Genomic DNA, 20,647 nt, shown 5'->3' on the forward strand with positions numbered 1-20,647 from the left:
AGCAGCATGTGCTTGTTTTTAATGCTCCTGGTAGCAGAACTTTCATGGGGCTTTTTTTCTTATCTTAGTCAGGTGCAAGGACATGTTCTAAAATCTTTTATCTGTAGCAGAGAATCAATCTGCAGCAAATATGTTTCTGTATAAAGCCTGTCCTCAAAAAAGTGGTCAAAGGCAGACTAGTGTGTGACCTAGGAGACGTAAAGTTTTATATTTACATGCAGTTTCTCTGTATTGTCAGATGGAAAACAAATACTTGTCAAAGTATTCCAATTTGTTTCCAAATTTTTTTCTTCGCTACAGAAGGGCATGCCATTAATCAGCTTTCAGTGATGCTTTTTCCTGTTATTTGGTAGGCTTTCTGTTCTTTCTTTTACCTAATAGGAGTGTAACAAATCTTCATTATGTATTCATAATTAGAAAAACTGAAAAGTACTGCATACTGAGTTTAGATTTTTGTTTCTGTTAAAGTGCATAGGTGTGAAACCCAAGGGTGTATGAAGGCCCCTGTTTTGCTCTCATGTTTGTAGAAATTGATTATGCATCCATTACAACTTAGAAAATGCAGTGGTGTAAAATGATTGTAACAACAGCTGTAGTGAGGGCATATTTGGGCTTAGCACCTGATCTCTGTAAACTCTGAAGCGGGAAAACCAGATGGAAATCTGCTCTAGCATGCTTTCATCCCTATGTTTTGGTGGCTTGCTTGGCAGTGTACTGGTTTAGAAACAAGCTCAGCAAGATAACCCAGATATATTGTGTGGTATGACAGCATCCGTCGCCATTCCTTCCCTGGATGCTATCCTATGGATCCTGTGCTGGATGCAACCAGCAATAGGAAAACTAAAACTTGGTCATATTTAGTGCTTGCAAGCAGTGACATAAATACAGACTTAAATAAAAACATTTTGCTGGCCAAAAAAAGATTTAAGACTTGTTTCCAACTTTTGCACCTACAGCAATTTTGGTAAATAACCAAGGAAAGAGAAATACTGTGTGTGTTATAAATACCTTTGGTATAGGGACATGTTGTATATATGATTATGTAGGTTTTGGGGTTTGTTTTTTAAATATACAGGTACTGACAATTAATATAATCCAAAACCTACTGGGGAGGGTGAGAAAAAGTAATCTGTTGGGTAGGTGGGACTTGAAAATATGTAAAGGAGCAGAGTCTGTAAAAGGGACAGTATTAAAGGGTGGAGATGATTTGCAGTGGTAGATGACAGAGTAAGTCATCATGTTTTCCTCTGGGAAACAGCAAGGAGGGAAAGAACTGTGTGGCACCTATTAAAAGTAAATGAATACTTTTTTACAGCTGATGGAAAGCAGGATCAGCATGACACCTGTCATTTGGAACCCAGAAGCCTTGTAGAAGGACAAACATTCCTAATTGGAGAAGTCAGTACTCGGACAGTTTGCATCTCTAATGAAGGACTGGAGTTCACAGGTTCCTGTGGGTGCAGTGTGGAGCTTTACCTGTGTGTTTTGCTTAATGTGGAGTAGAATTCAGCAAAGAGGTTCTTGTCTTGGCTCTGAGCCCCCCAGAGTGAAGTGATACAGCAGAACATCAGTGACTAAAAAGTATGACTTTTAGAATCAGAAGAGAGAGAATGCCTGAGCTGGCAAGCATGAATTTTGATGCTGACCATCACTTTGTCCTCTGATCTAAACAGATGTCTAAATCTGGCACAAAGTAGAACATAAAGGAGACTACAGACAGGTTGCAATAAATGTTCCATAATTGTTTCTGTGTGCAATCCTGCTTTTCCTCTGTTTACAGTCAGAGCTAATTTAGACTCTTGCAAGTTCCTCCAGGCAGGGGCATGTCATCTTTGTGGCAGATGGGAACACTTTATGTTCTTTATAAATAGACTAGTGAAGCTGGTAGGAGGAAAAATGCTTCTGTCTTCCAGATGCTGCCAGAGCCTGGGCAGGAAGGCAGCAGACTATCTCCCAAGTTGAATCTCTAAAGGGGTAAGTGTTCTGGGGAGAAGGGAAAAGGAGACTAAATTTAAAGTGTTTATTTATTTTTAAGGGAAGTATGCACGGGACATAGAAATTATATTTGAATTGCAGCTGTTCAGAACTTCTCTCACATATACTGATAATTTTAGTAATAGCAGAGAGACTGGAGAAGGAGAAGAGTAGTCTAGGGCAATGGCATCATCCCAAAGGAATTAGTTGTTTACAGTACCTTATATTTTGGCACTGTAGTTCTCTTCATCTCTAAGTTAGTTCATGCATTTACTTTGGTTTTTTTTGGTTTTTTTTTTTTTGTTATTAATAGTCCTAGGAACTATCGATTATGTAGAAATAACTGGAGTACTCATACCCTTTAGTGACTACATGTCAAAAATTATTGTGCTTGATCTTAAAAAAAATACTCTTTTGGTATTCAAGTGTTCTTAAGTGTGATTTTGAAATGTTATGGAATAAAAAGGATACTTACAGGTCACAATTACGGTATTTCTTCCAAAAATTCTTGTTTGAATTGTCAGAAGCATTTGGTTTTAGAAGTGGTTCCTTGCAAGGTGATTAGTGGTCAGAGTACAGAGGAGGTAAGCTGATATGCCTAAATGGCATTCTGTGGAAGTGTGAAAAAGATAAAAGAATCAAACATTTAATGATCTTTTCATGCTTTTTAACGTTTCCCACACTTTTTATTTTTCCCCAGTTTGTTCAAGAAAACATGGGTATAATTTCAACAGAAAACTGGTGTAAGCCTAAGGAAATTCCAGAAACTGGGAGATCTCTGGGTGCAAAATAAGTCAACTTCCAATGTTGGGAAACCCATAAAGGGTAGTTGTAATGTTTTAACGTTACATTACATTAACTACAACATTAATGCACTAAACATAACTTGAATATAGATGTCTCTGCATGACTTGTCTTTATTGCCTAATTTTAAGGGATTCATAGACTTGTAGGTTCTAATTTAAATAAAAGACATACATTCTAAAGGACTTGGACTGACAAAAATCAAATGCAAACCTAAACTTTTGTGGTGGGTTGACCCTGGCTGGATGCCAGTTGCCCACCAAAGCCGTTCTATCACTCCCCCATCCTCAGCTGGACAGGGGATAGAAGAATATAACAAAAAGCTTTTGGGTCGAGATAAGGACAGGAGAGATCATTCACTAATTACTGTCACGAGCAAACCAGACTCAGCTTGGGGAAATTAGCTCAATTTATCAATCAACCAGAGTAAGGTAATGAGAAATAAACCCAAATCTCAGAACACCTTCCCACCACCCCTCGCTTCTTCCTGGGCACAACTTCACTCCCAGATTTCTTCACCAAGACCCCCCAGCAGCACAAGGGGGATGGGGAATGGGGTTTATGGTCATCACACGTTATTTTCTGCCGCTTCACCTCCTCAGGACGAGGGCTGATCACACTCCTCCCCTGCTCCAGCGTGGGGTCCCACCCACGGGAGACAGTCCTCCACAAACTCCTCCAACGTGGGCCATTCCCACGGGCTGCAGTTCTTCATGAACTGCTCCAGCATGGGTCCATTCCACGGTGTGCAGTCCTTCAGGAGCACACTGCTCCAGCGCGGGTCCCCCACGGGGTCACAAGTCCTGCCAGAAAACTTGCTCCGTTGGGCTCCTCTCTCCACAGATCCGCAGGTCCTGCCAGGAACCTGCTCCAGCGCGGGGTTCCCACGGGGTCACAGCCTCCTTCGGGAACCCACCTGCTCCGGCGTGGGGTCCTCCATGGGCTGCAGGTGGATATCTGCTCCACCGTGGACCTCCCTCGACTGCAGAGGGACAGCCTGCCTCACCAGGGTCTTCACCACGGGCTGCAGGGGAATCTCTGCTCCAGCACCTGGAGCATCTCCTCCCCCTCCTTCTTCACCGACCTTGGTGTCCGCAGGGTTGTTTCTCTTACATGTTCTCACTCCTCTCTCCGGTGGCTGTTTTTCCTCCATCCCAACTTTTTTTTCCTTCTTAAAAATGTTATCCCAGAGGCGTTACCACTATCTGATTGGCTCTGCCTTGGCCGGTGGCGGGTCCGTCTTAGAGCCGGCTGGTATGGGCTCTCTCTTGAACACGGGGGGAAGCTTCCAGCAGCTTCTTACAGAAGCCACCCCTGTAACCCTCCCTGCTACCAAAACCTTGCCACACAAAACCAATACAACTTTGTAAAAACTTTTTCTGCTTGCATCTCTTAGCTGCTGATCTCTGAAAGAAGGCAACTCATAATGGTGATTTGAGTAGGACAGCATTGAAAAGCTGGAAACTGTTCTTTGGAGGATATAAGCTGAAGTTGTAAACTGAAGACTGCTTTCCCAGAACTCCCAGCATAAAACTGTATGACAGTCCTGCTCAAACCTGAAAGCTGGTTAGGAGAAAGATGTTTAAAATGTTCACCATGTTAGCTGCTTGCACACCTTGAGATTTAAAAGCGACAATCTCAGTGTCAAGTGGACCTTTTGTTTTGAGAACAGCAGATTATCCGGATTATCTTCAAGGTGTGGTCAAATTTCAGTATGGCTAGTGGTCCCTTCATCACTTCTGAATGCTAAGCAACTCTTCACCTGTACTTATTAAATCCAGCAGTGAATTTGCTGCACAGTGAGAATAATGAGTGCTGTAGAGAGGTACAGAATTGTTTGAGGAAGAGCTCTGTTTGATCCCTTGGCTTTAATGAAGTGAGAGCTTTTGATGGTTACCTTGACAGGCTGGGCAATACTACTGTGCCATTTTCAATAGCTTTTGCACATCTCAAGACCAGCTGTGCCAGTATGAGGATTTTAGAACTGACTAGATAAGGAAGAAACTTGGAATAAGAAAAAAGAGAAATTTAGATGTAGATATTTTAATGTTATAAATACTAAAATATATTAAACTTTTGCAACTTAGCTGTTAGTTTTGTTTTTTTTTTTAATCAGATGCTTGCTGCTAAAATGTTAAGTACTTTCAAAATAAAATTATCTTGTAAGTAGCTATTAGTTTTTACATATCAACATGTAGCTATGCTTTGTTGGATAGGCACTGCTTCCTGCTGTTTCTGTGCATGATTACCATGGAGTGGTACATGTTTCCTTTTCTTAATAGCTTTCCTCATCTTCACTTTTTTTTTTTTTAATGAGGCTGCTGACCTGTTTGTACTTTCAGTCAAGTTCTGTGTTTCTTGTGGTTTCTAACTTCCAGCTTAAGTCATGGGGTGTGCTAACATAAGTAACATTACTGAGCAGGTTTTATGTAATTTGTTCAATGATGAGCCGATTTTACTTTTTTAGAAATGTATTTTCTTACATCAAGTGATGTGACCTATTTCTCATAAATGCTTTTTTTAAAAAAAAACTGGAATGCTTGCTGCTTTCTGATGGGAAAATGAAGAATTATGATTAACAATATTGCAGATGCTAGCTTTGTTACTTTGTGATGCTATGCAAATGCAACTTCAGTGTTGCAGGAATTGTATGTCCAGTTTAAATTGTTGATGTTGCAGTCGGCTACAGGGGGTTTGTGAGGGTTTCCTCAATGTGATGATTACAAGCATGAGTAACTAAGTAGGTCATGCTGATGGGATAATTGGTTCTGCTGAGTGTTCCTGTTTCCTCTCTGTTCTGGTGCTTGCTGTAGATCTTCGTAGCACTGGTCAACTTGGTCATAAGCACAAGATCCCAGACACTATTTTTCATTCCTGCAGGAAAAAAAGCAAATCCTTTGAAGAGCCAAAGAAAAGGTTTGGCTTGCGCCACTTGCTGACACAAGTATTTTCTGCAGTTTCCAATTCAAGAGTATTAAGTTCTTCAGATGTATGAGAATGTCAGGATGCTGGACTTGTGGGTTTTAGTAGGTGAAAAATGTACTGCCTGGTAGTCTGCTGCCAAATGGCTGGGGAGTAATTGATGGAGCATCACAAAGTAAAGTGAAAGTAAAGGCAGGAGTCTTCATTATAATTGTATCAGGAGCTGTCACCTTCATTTCAGATGTGTTCAAAACAGGTTTTGTCAGAAAATAAGCCTGCAGATGTAGATGAAAGATAAAAGATGCATCAAAAAGCAATTACAATTAAAAACTCTCTCCTGCAGCGTGGAGACATCAGACTAGTAAGTGGGTCCCTGTGTTCTTCCATGACTTTTTCTAAAGCTATCTATGAATGTTACTCCAAATCAACCTTATGTTGTCTGCATGCTTTTTGCTCTCCCTCCTAGGATCTGTAAGCTTGTTGCAAAATATGCCTCCCAACGTCTTTGGCATATAGTTAGGTACAGACTTAATGCTTCCTTCCTTTTGGGCAAAGTCACCATTTCTCTTTGCTGTTTCATTGTGACCACTTTTGCTTGCTTGTATTTCAGTAGACAATGTCATTTTACTGTACCACATCAGATAAATACAGTAATTTTATTGAGGCAGACTTTGAAGAGTACTATTGATTATTTATGGAGACATGCTATATTAATCAAGTAAATTCATTTAAGCTGTCATGGTGAGACAATTTAATAACGTGCTTATGCTTCATGCTAGATAGTAGGTTTGTATTCTAGATGGATATGGGTGATGTAGAGGATGTAACAGTATCAGTCAATTGGAATTGGCACAGAAATTTAGCAGTGGTGGTTCAGCATCATGTCTAACCTCACAAGTGCTTTGAAAGCATCAATATCAAGTTATTTTCAGAGCCTGATTTAAAATACTCAAAAGAAATAGTTTAGCTAGTCAAGTCTGCAAAAATGTCATCTTTATATCTTGCACAGGAGGAGGGGTTTTCGGGGGCGAGGTTCCCTGTGGAGCACTAGCTAGCAATACCCAGCTAGTGCTGAACAAAAAGTAGGTTAGTCATGCCAGCTGGTCTGCTGGGAGCTGTGTGCTTACTCTAGGCTCTTAGCAGACATGCCGCTCTCCCAGCATTTCTAGGTAGTTACTAACTTTTCCAGTGAAATGGCCTAAGACAGAATGTGACTTGACCGCATTTTTTCCAGAAGCCTAGCAGAGGCTTGGCTACTCTCCTGACTCCCTGCTCTGGCCTTCAATCATAAGACTGTTTTTACCCTTGTGTGAGCATGCAATAGCCTAGCACCCTACACTAGCACATTGGCACTGTTTTGTAAGATTAGGTAAGAGGGTGCTATAAATGCTGTGAGTCGTTCTGGCAGCTTTTGATGAGTTGAGACTTTTGGATCATGTTTGAAAGAAAAAGATAAATTTTGTGGGTAGGTAGGTATGCTTCAAAAAGTAGCTCAGAAGTAGGCTTTTAATTATCTGCATTTCGATACAGGATGCTTTATCAATGACTATCCTTCCGAACATCTAGACTGCTTATGTGTGTCACGCTTATAATTAGTGTTACTGAAATAAGTGTGGGGTTCTGTAGGTCGTCTTTATCAAGTCCTGCATTCATAGAAATATAGAGTCATAGAATCATTTAGGTTGGAAAAGACCTTTAAGATCATCGAGTCTGACCGGTAACCTAACAGCGTCAAGTTCACCACTAAACCATGTTCCGAAGCGCCACGTCTACACGTCTATTAAATACCTCCAGGGATGGTGACTCAACCACTTCCCTGGACAGCCTATTCCAGTGCTTGATAACCCTTTCGGTGAAGAAATTTTTCCTAATAATCCAATCTAAACCTCCCCTGGTGCAAAAGACCTGTTCTCAGGGATAAACATAAATCATTGGTTTTCTGGCATGTGTCAGAAGCTGCTGCCAGAATGCTGCTGCTCCCAGTGCCAGGTTCCACCTCTTCTGCAGCTGTATGGTGCTTACTCGCCTTTAAAAGCAATAAGTACTTATCTCCGAGGCAAAGAACCAAGGTCCATACCTGGAGACTAGTGAGGTAGTGTTGTCAGTTATTGATAGAATTGACCCTTGAGTACTGAGAGCTTACAGTGTGTGGAGATGGTGAGGCTGGGGCATGACCTGCACTCTGGCCTGTGCACAGAGTTAAATAGATAAAGATCAGTATTCTCTAAATGTCACGTTAGCAGCAAATGCTCTTCGATGTGCAGCCTCTTGCTATGTGGTAGGATATTCTGAAGACCCAAAATGACGTTTTGCTGTGTGGTTTGTTTTTTGATCTATCTGCATATAAAAATAGTTTTGTGGTGGGGAGATAAGGTTGGTTAGCTTTTTATTCCACACACCCCCCTGCCATCCCAGGCTCAGTTTTCTCTTTTTTAGCTTACAAACCTTTGCTTCGGTGAGTGCTCACAATGCCGATTGTACTGCCTTCACTTCATATGTGCTGGCTAAGTGCTGCGTTTCCCTGGGAGTACTTTGTGTGCCAGCACAGAGGAGCAGAGGCTTCAGTGCTCATTCGTATGTATGTTCACCTGATTCTCGGCAGCTTGATATCAAGTAGGAGCTGATGACAAATCATATTGACAAGCTTTTATTTAACAGCTACTCAACAGGAGCTGTTCCTACTCCTCATAAATTGTAACATAGCAACTTTTAATTTGGTAACAGACCAAAATATATTTAAAAGAAAAATCTTTCCACCTTGTTTATAATTTCTTGAATATTGCATTTAAAACTAAATCTAAAAACTTCGATCTTGCAATTAAGGTTTAAAGCTAATTAAGCTTTTTCTCTAAAATATTTTGCTAATGAGGTGTGTACGATCTCCTTTTTTTCCTTTTTTTGTGGCAACTTTTTTTTATGCATCAACAGTATTAATGAATGTAGACTGTGCACAAGACCTCTTATTCCTAGAGCTTTTTAATAGATTTTACCTTCTCTTCCCTGCTAAGTCTAATTTTGGTTTTTCCTGTGCTTCCCTTCTGTTCTTCCATCTGTTTGGTTTAACTGCTTTATTCTCTCCTGGTGTTTTGTATACGCTAATCCTTATACCTTCTACCCTTCACAGCTTTGTTTAGTTGATTTTGTGAAATTGAGACTGTTAAAATTGTCCCTTCTGTCTCTTTTTTTTTTAAAAAACTATTTTTATTACTGCTTGCAGATGCCATTTATGGTGCTACTGGCATTTTGGAAAAATACTGTAATAGCTCTGGTTTCTTGCTTCTCAGAATCTCCAGTTCTTTCCATTTTTCCACAGTTTCCAAAAACTGTAAAGGTAGTTCTCCAAGTAAAATGAGATGGAGAGACCCCCCCCATCCTGCAAAATGTACATGCATAATACATTTCACTTACTGTAAGCCCCACTGCCTTCATTTCTGGAAGAACACCACTTAAGCTCTGGGTCCCATTGCTTTGTACTATGGAAATCACCTTGGGCCAACTCGGAGATCCCACAACTTAGTTGTCTAACCACAATAGATAAAATAAGTTCAGTGATTCATGAGACATTTTCAAATACTAATGAGAAAATTAATTGGGGAGGGGGGGAATTCTGAATTTTGAGATTGTGATTTTTACATGGTTTATCAGTGCTCAGAGCCAGAGATTAAAATCTTGCTAAGATGGTTAGGTTTTGGAGCACAGAAGAGATTTGACAAACAAATATGTATTAATTACATGTAATTGTAAGCCTGTTCATTCTCAAAAGCAGGAAAGAAACAAGAGAGATCTCTTTCCATGAGCAGGTAAGTGCGGGGGCAAAAAGAAACAGTGGTGGGGGAAAAAATTTATTTTCTGTCACCATGTTTGAATGTGCCATCATAAACAGAGCTCAGTTCAAAGGATCTGGGAATCTCGAAAGATTTCTTTCAAGACTAACCAATTTCCTGCAACACGCTGTCAGTGTTAGGAAAAGCCATCTCTTGCACATAAGAGCAGCTGGTTGTTTAAAAGAAAAAAAAATAATGTGTGTGTGTGAGAACAACCTCCCTCCCATCCCTTATATAGAGCCATTTTCCAAGGGAAAATGGACATCTGTGAAAACAGGGCACTGAAGCAAATTCTGTGCACTCTGGGATGTCCTTTTGCTAGGAGAAGTGTTTTTTTACTAATGGTGCATGCTTCTTGTTTGGGTATTTTCAGGAGAGGGCTGGGTTGTTTTGTGGCTTTTAAAAATATTGTTACACAGAATTATTCCAGGTATTAATCTTAAGACAATATACTTTTCCATTTTCTGTGTAGTTGTATTGGTAATTTTTCTCACTCTTTATTCTCTTAAGAATTGTGAACTTGGTATCAGTAAAAGGGCTACCAGTTAGAGAAACTAATTTTTAACCTGTGTTTAAAAGTGTGTGTATATGTTTTTAACTTGTTACGAGATTATTTCATTTCTAGGGATGCTTTACCAAATTGCTCTTGAGAGCCCTTAAATAATAATATTCTTGTTGTGATTTTCTTTACTTTTGTTGAAGGACCCATGAGCATTAACCCTGTGTTGGCAGGAGAAAACTTAGTTTTATGGGAAATGGCAATTTTTTTTACTTACTTGGAAGTTCTGTCTTGTGGAAATACAGTTAATCTCATAACTAGGGTGAAGACAATTTATCAATACTGGTTTTGCCAATTTCAATTGCCTCATGTGCTTGCCTTTATGAAGTAACTTGACACTGTCAGAGGGATATTTGAATTTTCTTTGTTATAGCTGATGCTTCCACATCTGAAATACATTTGCCAATGTTTTGTTGTTTGCAGGAATCATTGATATACGAAGATGAAACAATGAAGAGAAAGCAGAACGAATAATAATGCTTTTCCGAAACCGTTTTCTGTTGTTGCTGGCTTTGGCAGCCTTATTAGCCTTTTTGAGTCTCAGTCTACAATTCTGTAAGTGTCCTCCCCTTTTGTTTTCTATATATAGTGGTCTATAGGTGTGTTTAAAAATGGCAATGCTTACATGTTGTTTAAACATTCTTTCTGTATTTAAATATTTGTTGGGTTTTTTTGTTTTGTTTTTTTGTTTTTGTTCAAAAATAGGAAAATAAATGTAAGAATAAAAATAGTTTTGTGTGCCATCTAGGAAACTATACAATCTAGAGACTTTTCAAATCAAGCTATCTCAGAAAAAAAAAAAAATCTTAATTTTGTAGTGCAATTAAGTAAGTGAATGTGATTGAATCCTTCCATGAAAGTTGACAGAACACATGTGAGTAAAAACTGCTGCAATTCCTATTTTACATTGCATCAGACCAGACAGGATTGAGAAAACTGCTGTGAGAGAATTGAGTGTTGGAAATTCTCCTTATTTGTACCCTCACATTAGGAAACTTTAAACAGTTGAATTGGCTCATCACAAGTGGCTGGTTTGTTTAAGAAAAGATAAATTATGTTGTGCTTCAGATCAATTAATCATGGGTCAATCTAGAGGGCTGTCATTTACTGATGACTAAGCAGGAGGGTGGTGCTGAATGCAGGTGAGTGTACATTAACAAATGAGCACTGTGCTGTATGACTGCTTATCACCTGGTTCATGAATGATAACATTTGCTAGGTGAAATGATGTGTGTAAATCTACTATGTACTAATACACGTCGGTGTGATCAGTTGCTGTTAGAAGGCAAGGGAAAACACTTATCTGTAGTATAGGATAATGTTCTTTGTTGTTGTTGTCTTGCATCATGTTTTAATGTAAAATTGTTGTCTTTCTGGTCTGTGCTTTCTTTGCATAGTGTAAACCCCCATTCCCCCTCCCCCGCCCAAACCCAGAGGATTACTTTAGATTTAGAATGTCTTTTGCATGTGATGGACAACATTAAAAAGAAGGGTGGGGGGAAGGGGAAAGAAACTTTGTGGTTTTATGTTATATTTTTGTGTGTTCAAACAAAACACACTTTGTGATTTTTATGTAATTATTTTTGTGTGGTTTTGTGTGCATGTAATACAGGGACCTGTGGCTCCAGATTGCTTTTTCAGCCTCCTATGGGCACATGCCAGTGGGTCTGATTGCAGCTTGTTTTGCCCATTCAGCTCTTTATCTGCCCTTGATCTTATATGGTTGGTTATGAATTGTGTATAGGGTGAAGGTCCTAGAGGAACTTCAGCTGAAATATGAAACTGAATTGTTAACAAAAGTGAGCTTTATTTAGAGGTGAGGAGGTAGGCATACAGGAGAGTGAATCACATTTCATCAAAAGAGGAAGTTATTTTCCATTTAATTAGAAGATAACATTTGTGCAAGAGGAATTCCAGGAGATGAAGATGTTTATGGGGTGCTTTAAACAGCAGCCATCATGAAGCTTAGTGCCAATACCAGAATACATATAGAAATTTTTACATGATGTACTGCAATACAAGCTAACAGGAACCAAGTAGTTTGACATACAGGTAGCCTGATATTTTAGCTTCTACCAGCTTCAGCTTGTAGAGAGACTAGTTCAAACTCAGATCAAAGACCATCTCCACAGTAAAGACAAAACTCTTCTTCTATCACCATATAAAACTATTATGGAAACCAGCTGGCATTTGGCAAATTTAAAAACCAAACCAAAGTCTCAAAGTCGAAAACAATTTTTCCTCTCCAACCACAAAGCAATCCACTACCTGCAAAATTGTATTACAGTCTATAAGTGCTTGGTGAGGTGCTTTCAAATTAAACATAGCTGTAAATTTTTAGTCTTCTCCAATTTATAGTTTCTGACTAGGTTTTAACATTGAACTAAGAAAACACTTGATTCTGAACTTGAGCTTTTAATGAAATGGGCATGCAAATATTTAAGGAAATACTTGCAGTGCAATGTTAATGGAAGTGTAGTTTCAGTGCTGTCTTACAGCAGAATCTTTGGTCAGTGTCCATGACTAATATAAATACATAAAATTGCTGTTTTGATAAAACTGGACCAAGTATTAGTACATGGTGACCAACAAGCTGACTCAATAAGGCAGTAACCCCCACCTGAGAAATTTCAGAACATCCTTCGGAACACATCTGTCAGCCCTCCGATACTGCATGATATGGAGCACTTTACTGTGATAGAGCATTGGAGGACAGAAAATTTTAAGTGTTCAGCTCCATGGGACATACACACTATGTACTTAGTAGATCTCTATTTACTATCTGTTTCCTATTGCCGTGTTGAAGGTCATTCCTTGCCCTGAATCTGTTCCTCTTAACATGTGACAGAGGCATGCATCCCTTGCAATTTAATTCTCACTGTTGCATAAAGTGGTAGTAATGTAGTCTTGTTTCATGTATAAAGCTTTTTTCTGAAAGCAATATGCTTCTTTTCTTTGTCTTCAGATTGTAAAATTGAGTTTCCAAATTTTGATCCCTTCTGAGGTGCCTGGAGAAAAATTTTGGTTATACTGCTTTATAATTTGTGTCAGATCATGGAATGAAAATGAGAGCTGGTATGTTTAGACTCAGGAAAATGACCAAGCCACTGACTTTTTGTTTTGGTTTTGTTTTGTTTGAAGGGAGTTACCTCTTGAAGCATTTGGAGTGGAAATGGATGGTTTATGCTGTTGTGAGATTGATTCTCTGTTAGCAAGCAGTGTGCAGCTTTGTGGAGGAGGGCTGGTCCTTTTAAAACATCCTACTGCTTTTCTGAGCAGTGAATATTGAAAATGTCTCTTCCTTTCTGTGCTAAATTTGTTTAGAAAAATGAAACAGTAACATTAAATGCATAATTATATAAACGGTACACATCTTCCTTTTTTAACTCATGCTTTAGGGCAGAGCATCACTTCCGTAAATGCTTCATATTTTATCCCCTCTTGTCCACACGTGGAACTGTGGTGATTTGAAGCCAGACTTGTGAGTTGTAGCTGACTCTGGAGCGAAGAGAGCAGTGAAGACCAAGTTCAGCTGGTTTTCTGTAGGTTCTGACTCAATATTACAAACAACCCACACTGGCATGGCTGACAAGATTACGGTCTGTCCTGTGCTTGAGCTCTGAGGGTTCAGGAATCGCTTGCAGCAGTTTACAGCCCAGTCAAGCAGAAATTGATGCTGGTTTACTTTAATAGACTGTGCTGCAAAGGGTCTGGAACTGCTTTATAAGCAGTGATTTCTGCAGCCACGATGAAGTGGAGTTGATGGGTGTCATGTCAGCAGTCCTAATATAAGTCTGTCCTTCCTTGTAAAACAAGGTCCCAGGGAAATTGTTTTGGAGCCAATAGTTGTCACATCTCGGGTTTGGACACTAGCAGAGAAATGCTGGGAGGAACAACCAGTATTGGACCTCAGAGTCTTCAGTATTGGTAGGCTGGGGATGGACCCAGGACTGATAGAAAACTTTGTGTCCTGTGTTGATGTTTGTTCTTGGTCCCTTTCTCTTCTATTGCAGTTTCTGAGTTCTGATCTAAGCTAGTCTGCTTTCCTGTGCTGTTTTTTCCCCCCAAGGCTGGTGCTTTACATGGATACTAACACTGTTTAACTTACAGGGTAAATCATTGAGAAAGTTTCCCCCAAAATCTCTCTTGACAGCAGCCAACAGCTCTGAGTGCTGAAAGTATTCTGTCCCAACAGTTGCAGTGGATGGACATGGACAGGTTGACGAGGATCACTTTTACTGGAGCAGAAGCTAACCTCTGCCTTGCATCTGCAGTGCCATGGTACCACAGATACAGAAGGCAGCTTTGTGGACCAGTCAGTTCATGTTTGTCAAATGTTGTGTGCTGGATTGGCTTGCTGGATCAAATGACAGCTGAATCTTCTTTTCCTTATCCTGAGAAGAGGGAAACATACAAGCAGACTGCACTTTGCCAAACAGTTGGAGAAAGGACTTTTTTTTTGTAACTGTAATAGTCATTCTTCAAGGTGATGTAGTTGCTGTGGATGCCATAAGATACCTTCCTTCCTGCTGCCAAGAGTCCTCTGTCATGTAGGTTTTGGGCAATGGGGGACTTGACCAGTTGTGCTCTTTATGCCCTTGTACAGGAGCAAAAGGCACAGGATCTGAGTACAGTCTTTCGTATGCTGCTTCCCACTGCATCAGGTGTCAGGCTTGTCTGCCTGGGGTGCTAGCCAGCTCCCTGAGTATTTCACTTACAGCAGTAGGGGAAGAGAACTTTCTTCAGTAAGTCTTACTGTTTTCATGCTATGGGTATATATTTACATAAATAATGCCTCAGGTTTTGTTTCTGAACATAGATTTGAGACATGTTTGAAAACTTACCAGAATATTCCAAAACCTATTCATAGTTTTGCTGGGGTTGTTTTTACCATTTCTAGTAGGCACATAGAAGACTTTTAAAAAGAAGTTTATAATTGATGAAAAAGTGCAAGTCTTAATGGTTCTAGGCATCTTTTATATAATTCTGTGGCCTGGACTTTGAAGCAAAATACAGGGAGCCAGATGTGTTCCTCACATTCAGTTTGGCTATTAATAAATTGTGCAGTGTGAAACCTGGACCAGATCAGCAATAGAGGGAAACACTCTTCAATGGCAAATGCCTCCAAATTTTCTAAGTGTTCTAATTTTTAAATAGTGTAGAAAAATGACAGTGTTAAAAGTTAAAACTCCAAAAATGTTCCACTGCTGACTGAAAGCATATTAGGATGTCTCTGGTTGATAATTATAGCAATGAGAGTTTTTGTTTGGGAAAGCCATTGAATAGGGTGACTGGTTGACTTCCAAACCAAATATGACTGGCAGCTTAAAGTTTTATTAAGAACTGTCATTGTTTCCCTCCTGTTTTATGTTTGGGGCCAGATCTGTAGAAAAGAGTGGAGAAATATTTTCCTTATGGTATTTATCACTCCACACATGCTTTTATTTTCCCTGCTCTTTATGTAAATGGTCATGGTTCTAAAATGATTTTAAACTTCAGTACCAGAGACAAAGGGAGAACTGGTTTTGATAGATTTTTTTCAGTTAGACTGTTCTAAAATGGAATTTTGTTGTTTTTCTCTTCAGTGTTTTGCTTTGTTAGAAAAAACTGCAGAATGGAAGAAAGACCTGTGCTAGGTTGTGGACTGTACTTTTGTCTCTGTAAATATTATCTGTAATGCTGTTGACTAAAACTGGGCAGTTTACTTCTGTACAGAGCGAATGTAGGTTGGGATACTTTGTTCTTTTTTGCCAGAGGAAAAGGTTGCAGTGGCTGGGGTCTTCTTTCCTACTCTGTGTGATGTAAAATGCCCAGAGCAGTGCAAATGGATTGTAAAGGCAGTGGTTGGGGGAGTTCCTATAGTACAGAGACAGAGGATGGCAGTGCAGCTGGATTCAAGTGTGTTGTAAGGGTTGCGTCAGAATCTGGCTGTGGTCCTGCAGCCTCGCACTGAGGGGAAAAGGCATAATTTAGGACCCTGTCAATGTTAATTACACTTGATAGCCCTTGGGTCAGCTCAGGAACAGGAGATTGCAAGTATGCCTGAAGAGCTGCTTGCTTTTATCACCTTAAGAGTGGTGTAATACATAAGAACCCAACTACTGGGCAAGCACAGACCTTCCAGTGTATTAGAACATCTGTGACTGACTGCAGAAGCCTGAAGGTGGGTTTCCTCAGGATGTCTCAACTATTTATCTTTGAAACTACCTTGAATAGACCAAACTGAAAGGAAATTCAAAAGTTAGCTGTTAGGATGCCATTTGTAATCTCCATAAAGTTTACTTGACAAGGAGTAAACTTTAATCAAAAGTATGTAAATAATTTCTTTTTCTACAACATATATACCTTTACTTTGTTTTTTTATTTTTGTTTCTGTTTCCTGACAGTCCAAGGAAAGAAACAGTCAACAGGACTAAAACTATAGTGGGAAAGCAGCTCTTTCTACTAGCTATTTAACCCTGTGGCGAGCATAAATTACAGACTTTCCTCTTGAGCCTATCTGCTTCAGGCACTTGCAGAATCGTGAAGTCCCTGGCTCTCGGGTAGATCCAGCATATGGAGCTTCTCATCTGGTTTGAAGTTTGTTTCCCTAAGTACTTTCATACTTTGGTCAGCACCTTAGACTTGTCTTTCAATAAAAAGAATTTTGGTATCTGCCACTGCTTTTTAGGATGTTGGCCATTACCCTGGCACGGTGCTGGTTCCTGTGTGAAGTGTGGGATTTTTTCTTCCTTTTAAATACTTTCTCTGCTGTGATGGTTCAGGCTTGAGTATTGGTGTTTCAGCCTGTCTGAAGATGACATTTTTCTTTGCCAGTAATAATTTCCCTCTACTTTCTGTCATCTAGTTTTGCACTGGAGGTTTTGTTTTCACAGACGAGTCATGGGAAACAGAAATTGGGATTCTCCACAAGGAAAAGCAGTAGAGTGTTATTTTATTGGCTTGAGTGCTGCGGGCAGCTCTTATTTTACGAGGATGGTGAGAGCACCACGTGCAAACCCGCCAGGACGTCAACCGTAGGAGGTCATTGCTGTGTTGCTGCACAGCCCCTCTTGGAAGCCTGTTTGCTTTAATAACCCAGCCCCTCTGGTGTGATTGCTGCTGTTTGCATGCCTGCTTGATGGCCCAATACAGTTGCACAAGAGCATCACCGAAGCGTTCCTGGCTTAGCTTGGTACCCTTGCCACTGCTCGCTTCAGCTCCTGGCTCCAGACCAGCCGTGGCACACCAGGTGCTCCGATGGGCTGGTAAGCGTGTGCTAGTGCCAAACGCTCTGCAGGGACTTGCATGTGGGAATAGAGGTGGAAGCCGAGGGTGTGTAGCATCCCTCTTCAGCCTTTCTGTTCGCAAAGCAGGATGCGCTTCCTCAAGTTGCGAAGCTGTAGCTGTGGCACTGCAGAGTTGCCACCATCCCTTATCCCTACCCTGAACCGGAATGGGGGTGTGAGCTGCGCCCCCAGCCCCTTGCCCAGAGACTGCCAGTGGGATGCTGAGAGGAGCTGGGATATGTGAAGTCTGAAAAAAAAAAAGGGTGCGTCGGGTTTTTCCAGAACTTAATTTCTGAAGGAGAAGGGTGGAAAAAATGCCAAGGTATTCAGTTATAAGATAATACAAGCTTCTGGCTGTTCCTGGACAGAATACATATCCTTACCATCTCTAGAAGGTGAATTCCTTGCCATCTCTTACTGTTCTTTATGAACAAACAGTAACTACTCATGTTTTGTATTTTAAGAATATAATTTCTTCAGTGGAAAAAACCGCCACAACCTAGATTTTTACAACTATATTTAAAAAGCTGCAACTTTAGAATTCTTGATGCAGATAACTTGTTTTGTCATGTCTTAACCAGCATACAAAATTAAAAGGAGACCAGATATCTCCCTTCCTGAATTTTGCCTTCAAGCCCATAAGCATGGCAGATTTTCCACTAATGAGAAGTCTCTCTGGGTTTTTTGAAAGTACTAATTTAATCTGAATTTAAGATTAAAGGGGAAAACAACCCACAAATAATATATCCAAGGATGTGTACATCTTAGTAGTAAATGAAGAAAATTAACTGTAAATATACAGATTTTCATTAAAGATGCTTTTTGTGTTGTAACTGGAGATTTAAATAACTTTTCTGTGATTCTCGAAAGTGGTGGTATAATGTACCAGTCCAGAAATTAACCCTTGAAGGGGGAGGAGACGCAATGAATACTTGAGAATGATACTATGTGACAGTCTTTTCTCCAACAAAAATAGAGCAATAATTTTTAAATATCTGCTATAGGTCAGGTTAAGTTGCCTCAGAAAAGATTTGACTACTAGAAGTTACTTGGCAGGCTACAGGACTTCATAAATCTTCTTTTGGCTTCATCCATGATGGTTAGTTGTACTGTATTAAGCAGAGATTAGTATGAGGTGTTAAAACATATGGTTGAAGGCTACTGTAAATAAAGCCTAACACTTTGCAAAAACTAACATTAAGTTATCAGTTAGGCTTCTGCAAATCCTTACTACAGTGTTGGGTTAAATTCTAGAAGGAAGGAAACAAGGCTGGAATATAATAAGCATTTTAATGTAATTCTCTCAAAATCCAACTCAAATCTTGGTCCTAATACCTGCAGGAAAGATTGAAAGTCTTGGAATTGTGCTTCAGCCTTTTAATAATTATGGTGATACATATTGCAATTATTTATACATGTGAAAGGGTTGGTGACTTTTTGTAGGGACAGTCTCATAGGTACATACCTGTCCTTAATTGTTTGAGTTTTGAATGGATAGTAAACAACAAAGGAAGATGAATATACTGAGTAGGAGAAAAAATGTTATGCTTACAGTAATGTTTCTGTCAGTCTCTACCTAGACTAATGCATTGATCTTAATTCCCTCACTGTATATTTAGCCTGGGAGTGAACTCTGTTGCTAATAGTTAAGCTTCCTGCCAAACTGGGCTCCTGCTCTAATTGTGAATAATGCCACAAATAGATTCTACCAGAAGATGACTTGTATATTACATGTAGTTGTATGTTATTTAAACAAATTTGACCTACATTTCTTTCAAGGATGTGGGTAATACCTTTGTTTTTCTGCATACCATAGAGTCCTGCTATCTCTAGATACTTGAGTTTATCACCAGAATGGGGCTGTAAAAGTAAATGAGGGTAAAATATGACATGAGGAAGGATATAAATGCTGTTCATCGTGACTGTGTGAGAGAGGCCTATTGGTTTGTTCTGTTAAGATGCGAGTCAGGCCTTAGCTTCTCCTGAAGCACTCTTCAGACAACGGCCCTCCTCTTGTGTCTTGTACTTGTGGAGGCCCAAAAGGTGGGATTGTCTCTAGACCAAGAGGCTTCCTGAGGAGTGGGTGTATTCCTTAGTGACCCGGACTAATCGGGTTTTTGCAAATCAGTCATGTGCCAATGTAACTGCTAGAAGCTCTGTTGCAGTTGAACTCTTACAACCATGTGCATAGCTAGTTTCCTTGAGCAAAATCCTGTGGAAGTGTAGTAGACTTTGGGGGGAGCTAATAGAAGATGTTCTGACCCAAATCTCCCTCTCCTCCTTGTTCAGAGTGCAGATGCAGAGTCTCAACTGGAGAGTACCAGGAAAACTATTAACATCAGTGGGTATAATGCAGTTATATTCCCCCTATTTATAGGCCATGTGCAGTCTTCAGGAAAGCATGGACGACTACTTAAACTTTAGATTTGATGATAGTTTTGTTTTTCTGAGCTGTGCTTTGTGCCTGCCTTAATCCCCACTGTGCTGCTGCAAATTGAGTTGCAAACCATTGGTTCTATGGATGTGCTAGTTCTCCTGTATGTATCTGTTTCAGATATACTTAATATTCTTCAGATAGTTGTTGTTCACATTTCTTCTTAGTCGTCTTAATTTTCCTCTTGCAATTTATCTTCCAGGCAGTTTTGGTTTTAATCTATGCTTTTGTGGGGCTTTCATTGCTGAAATGATACAGTGATTTACTCAATCCAAAGTGTCTCATCATTTGACTGTGAAGATTTTTGAAAAATTTATTATGTGTTCTTGGGCTTGTGCGTCTTCTGTGATTAATATGGTTTCTTAAGCTGTACTGATTTTGAAGATTTTAATGCCTGTGGGCAGTTTTTTATTGCTTTATTTTAAAAATAGGAGTAATCTCTGTTCCCAAAGTTACTTCCCTTTTAAATTTTCAAAGCTAGCTCACTGAGAGAAAATCAGTGCTTGCACTTACTAAATGGCATTGTGGTATATTTGTTAATGGGGTGGGGTCTACGTAGTTTGTATTTAAAAGACTGAGGCTTTTGTGGACTTGCTGCAGTGAAATATGAAGTCTTGGAAAGTGGAAGTGATCTCCCTTTATGATTTTTGTGAGATGGTTGGATTAAAAGAGCTGGAAACCCTAGGTATGTGGTGTAATTTTGGGTTTACCAACTGTGTGCATTAATACTGGATGAAGACAAGAAATAAGATTCACCATCCTCCTCTAAGCTGTTTTACAGCAAGTGTCCTAAAGATACCAATAATTCTCTGATCCAAAGAACCCTGCTCTGAATTTGAGATTAATGACTATGTCTGTCATT

At 39.7% G+C, this 20,647-nt stretch overlaps 1 protein-coding gene across 6 annotated transcripts in view; it reads left to right on the forward strand.

Moving 5' to 3' along the window:
- Window positions 1–20,647, forward strand: part of PXYLP1 (2-phosphoxylose phosphatase 1) — a 61,416-nt gene that overhangs the window by 8,590 nt on the left and 32,179 nt on the right. For 2 of the 6 annotated variants that reach the window (XM_049803665.1, XM_049803662.1), the window contains exon 2: window positions 10,507–10,638. In XM_049803665.1, the coding sequence (XP_049659622.1) occupies window positions 10,560–10,638 (79 nt within the window). In that variant the 5' untranslated portion in view covers window positions 10,507–10,559. Of the gene's footprint in view, window positions 1–183; window positions 350–1,315; window positions 1,975–6,035; window positions 6,062–10,506; window positions 10,639–20,647 lie in introns of those variants that run through there. The other 4 variants (XM_049803664.1, XM_049803661.1, XM_049803663.1 and 1 more) reach the window with 4 other exon arrangements.

The sequence above is a fragment of the Accipiter gentilis genome, chromosome 6 (genome assembly GCF_929443795.1).
Source record: "Accipiter gentilis chromosome 6, bAccGen1.1, whole genome shotgun sequence".
Lineage (NCBI taxonomy): Eukaryota > Metazoa > Chordata > Aves > Accipitriformes > Accipitridae > Astur > Astur gentilis.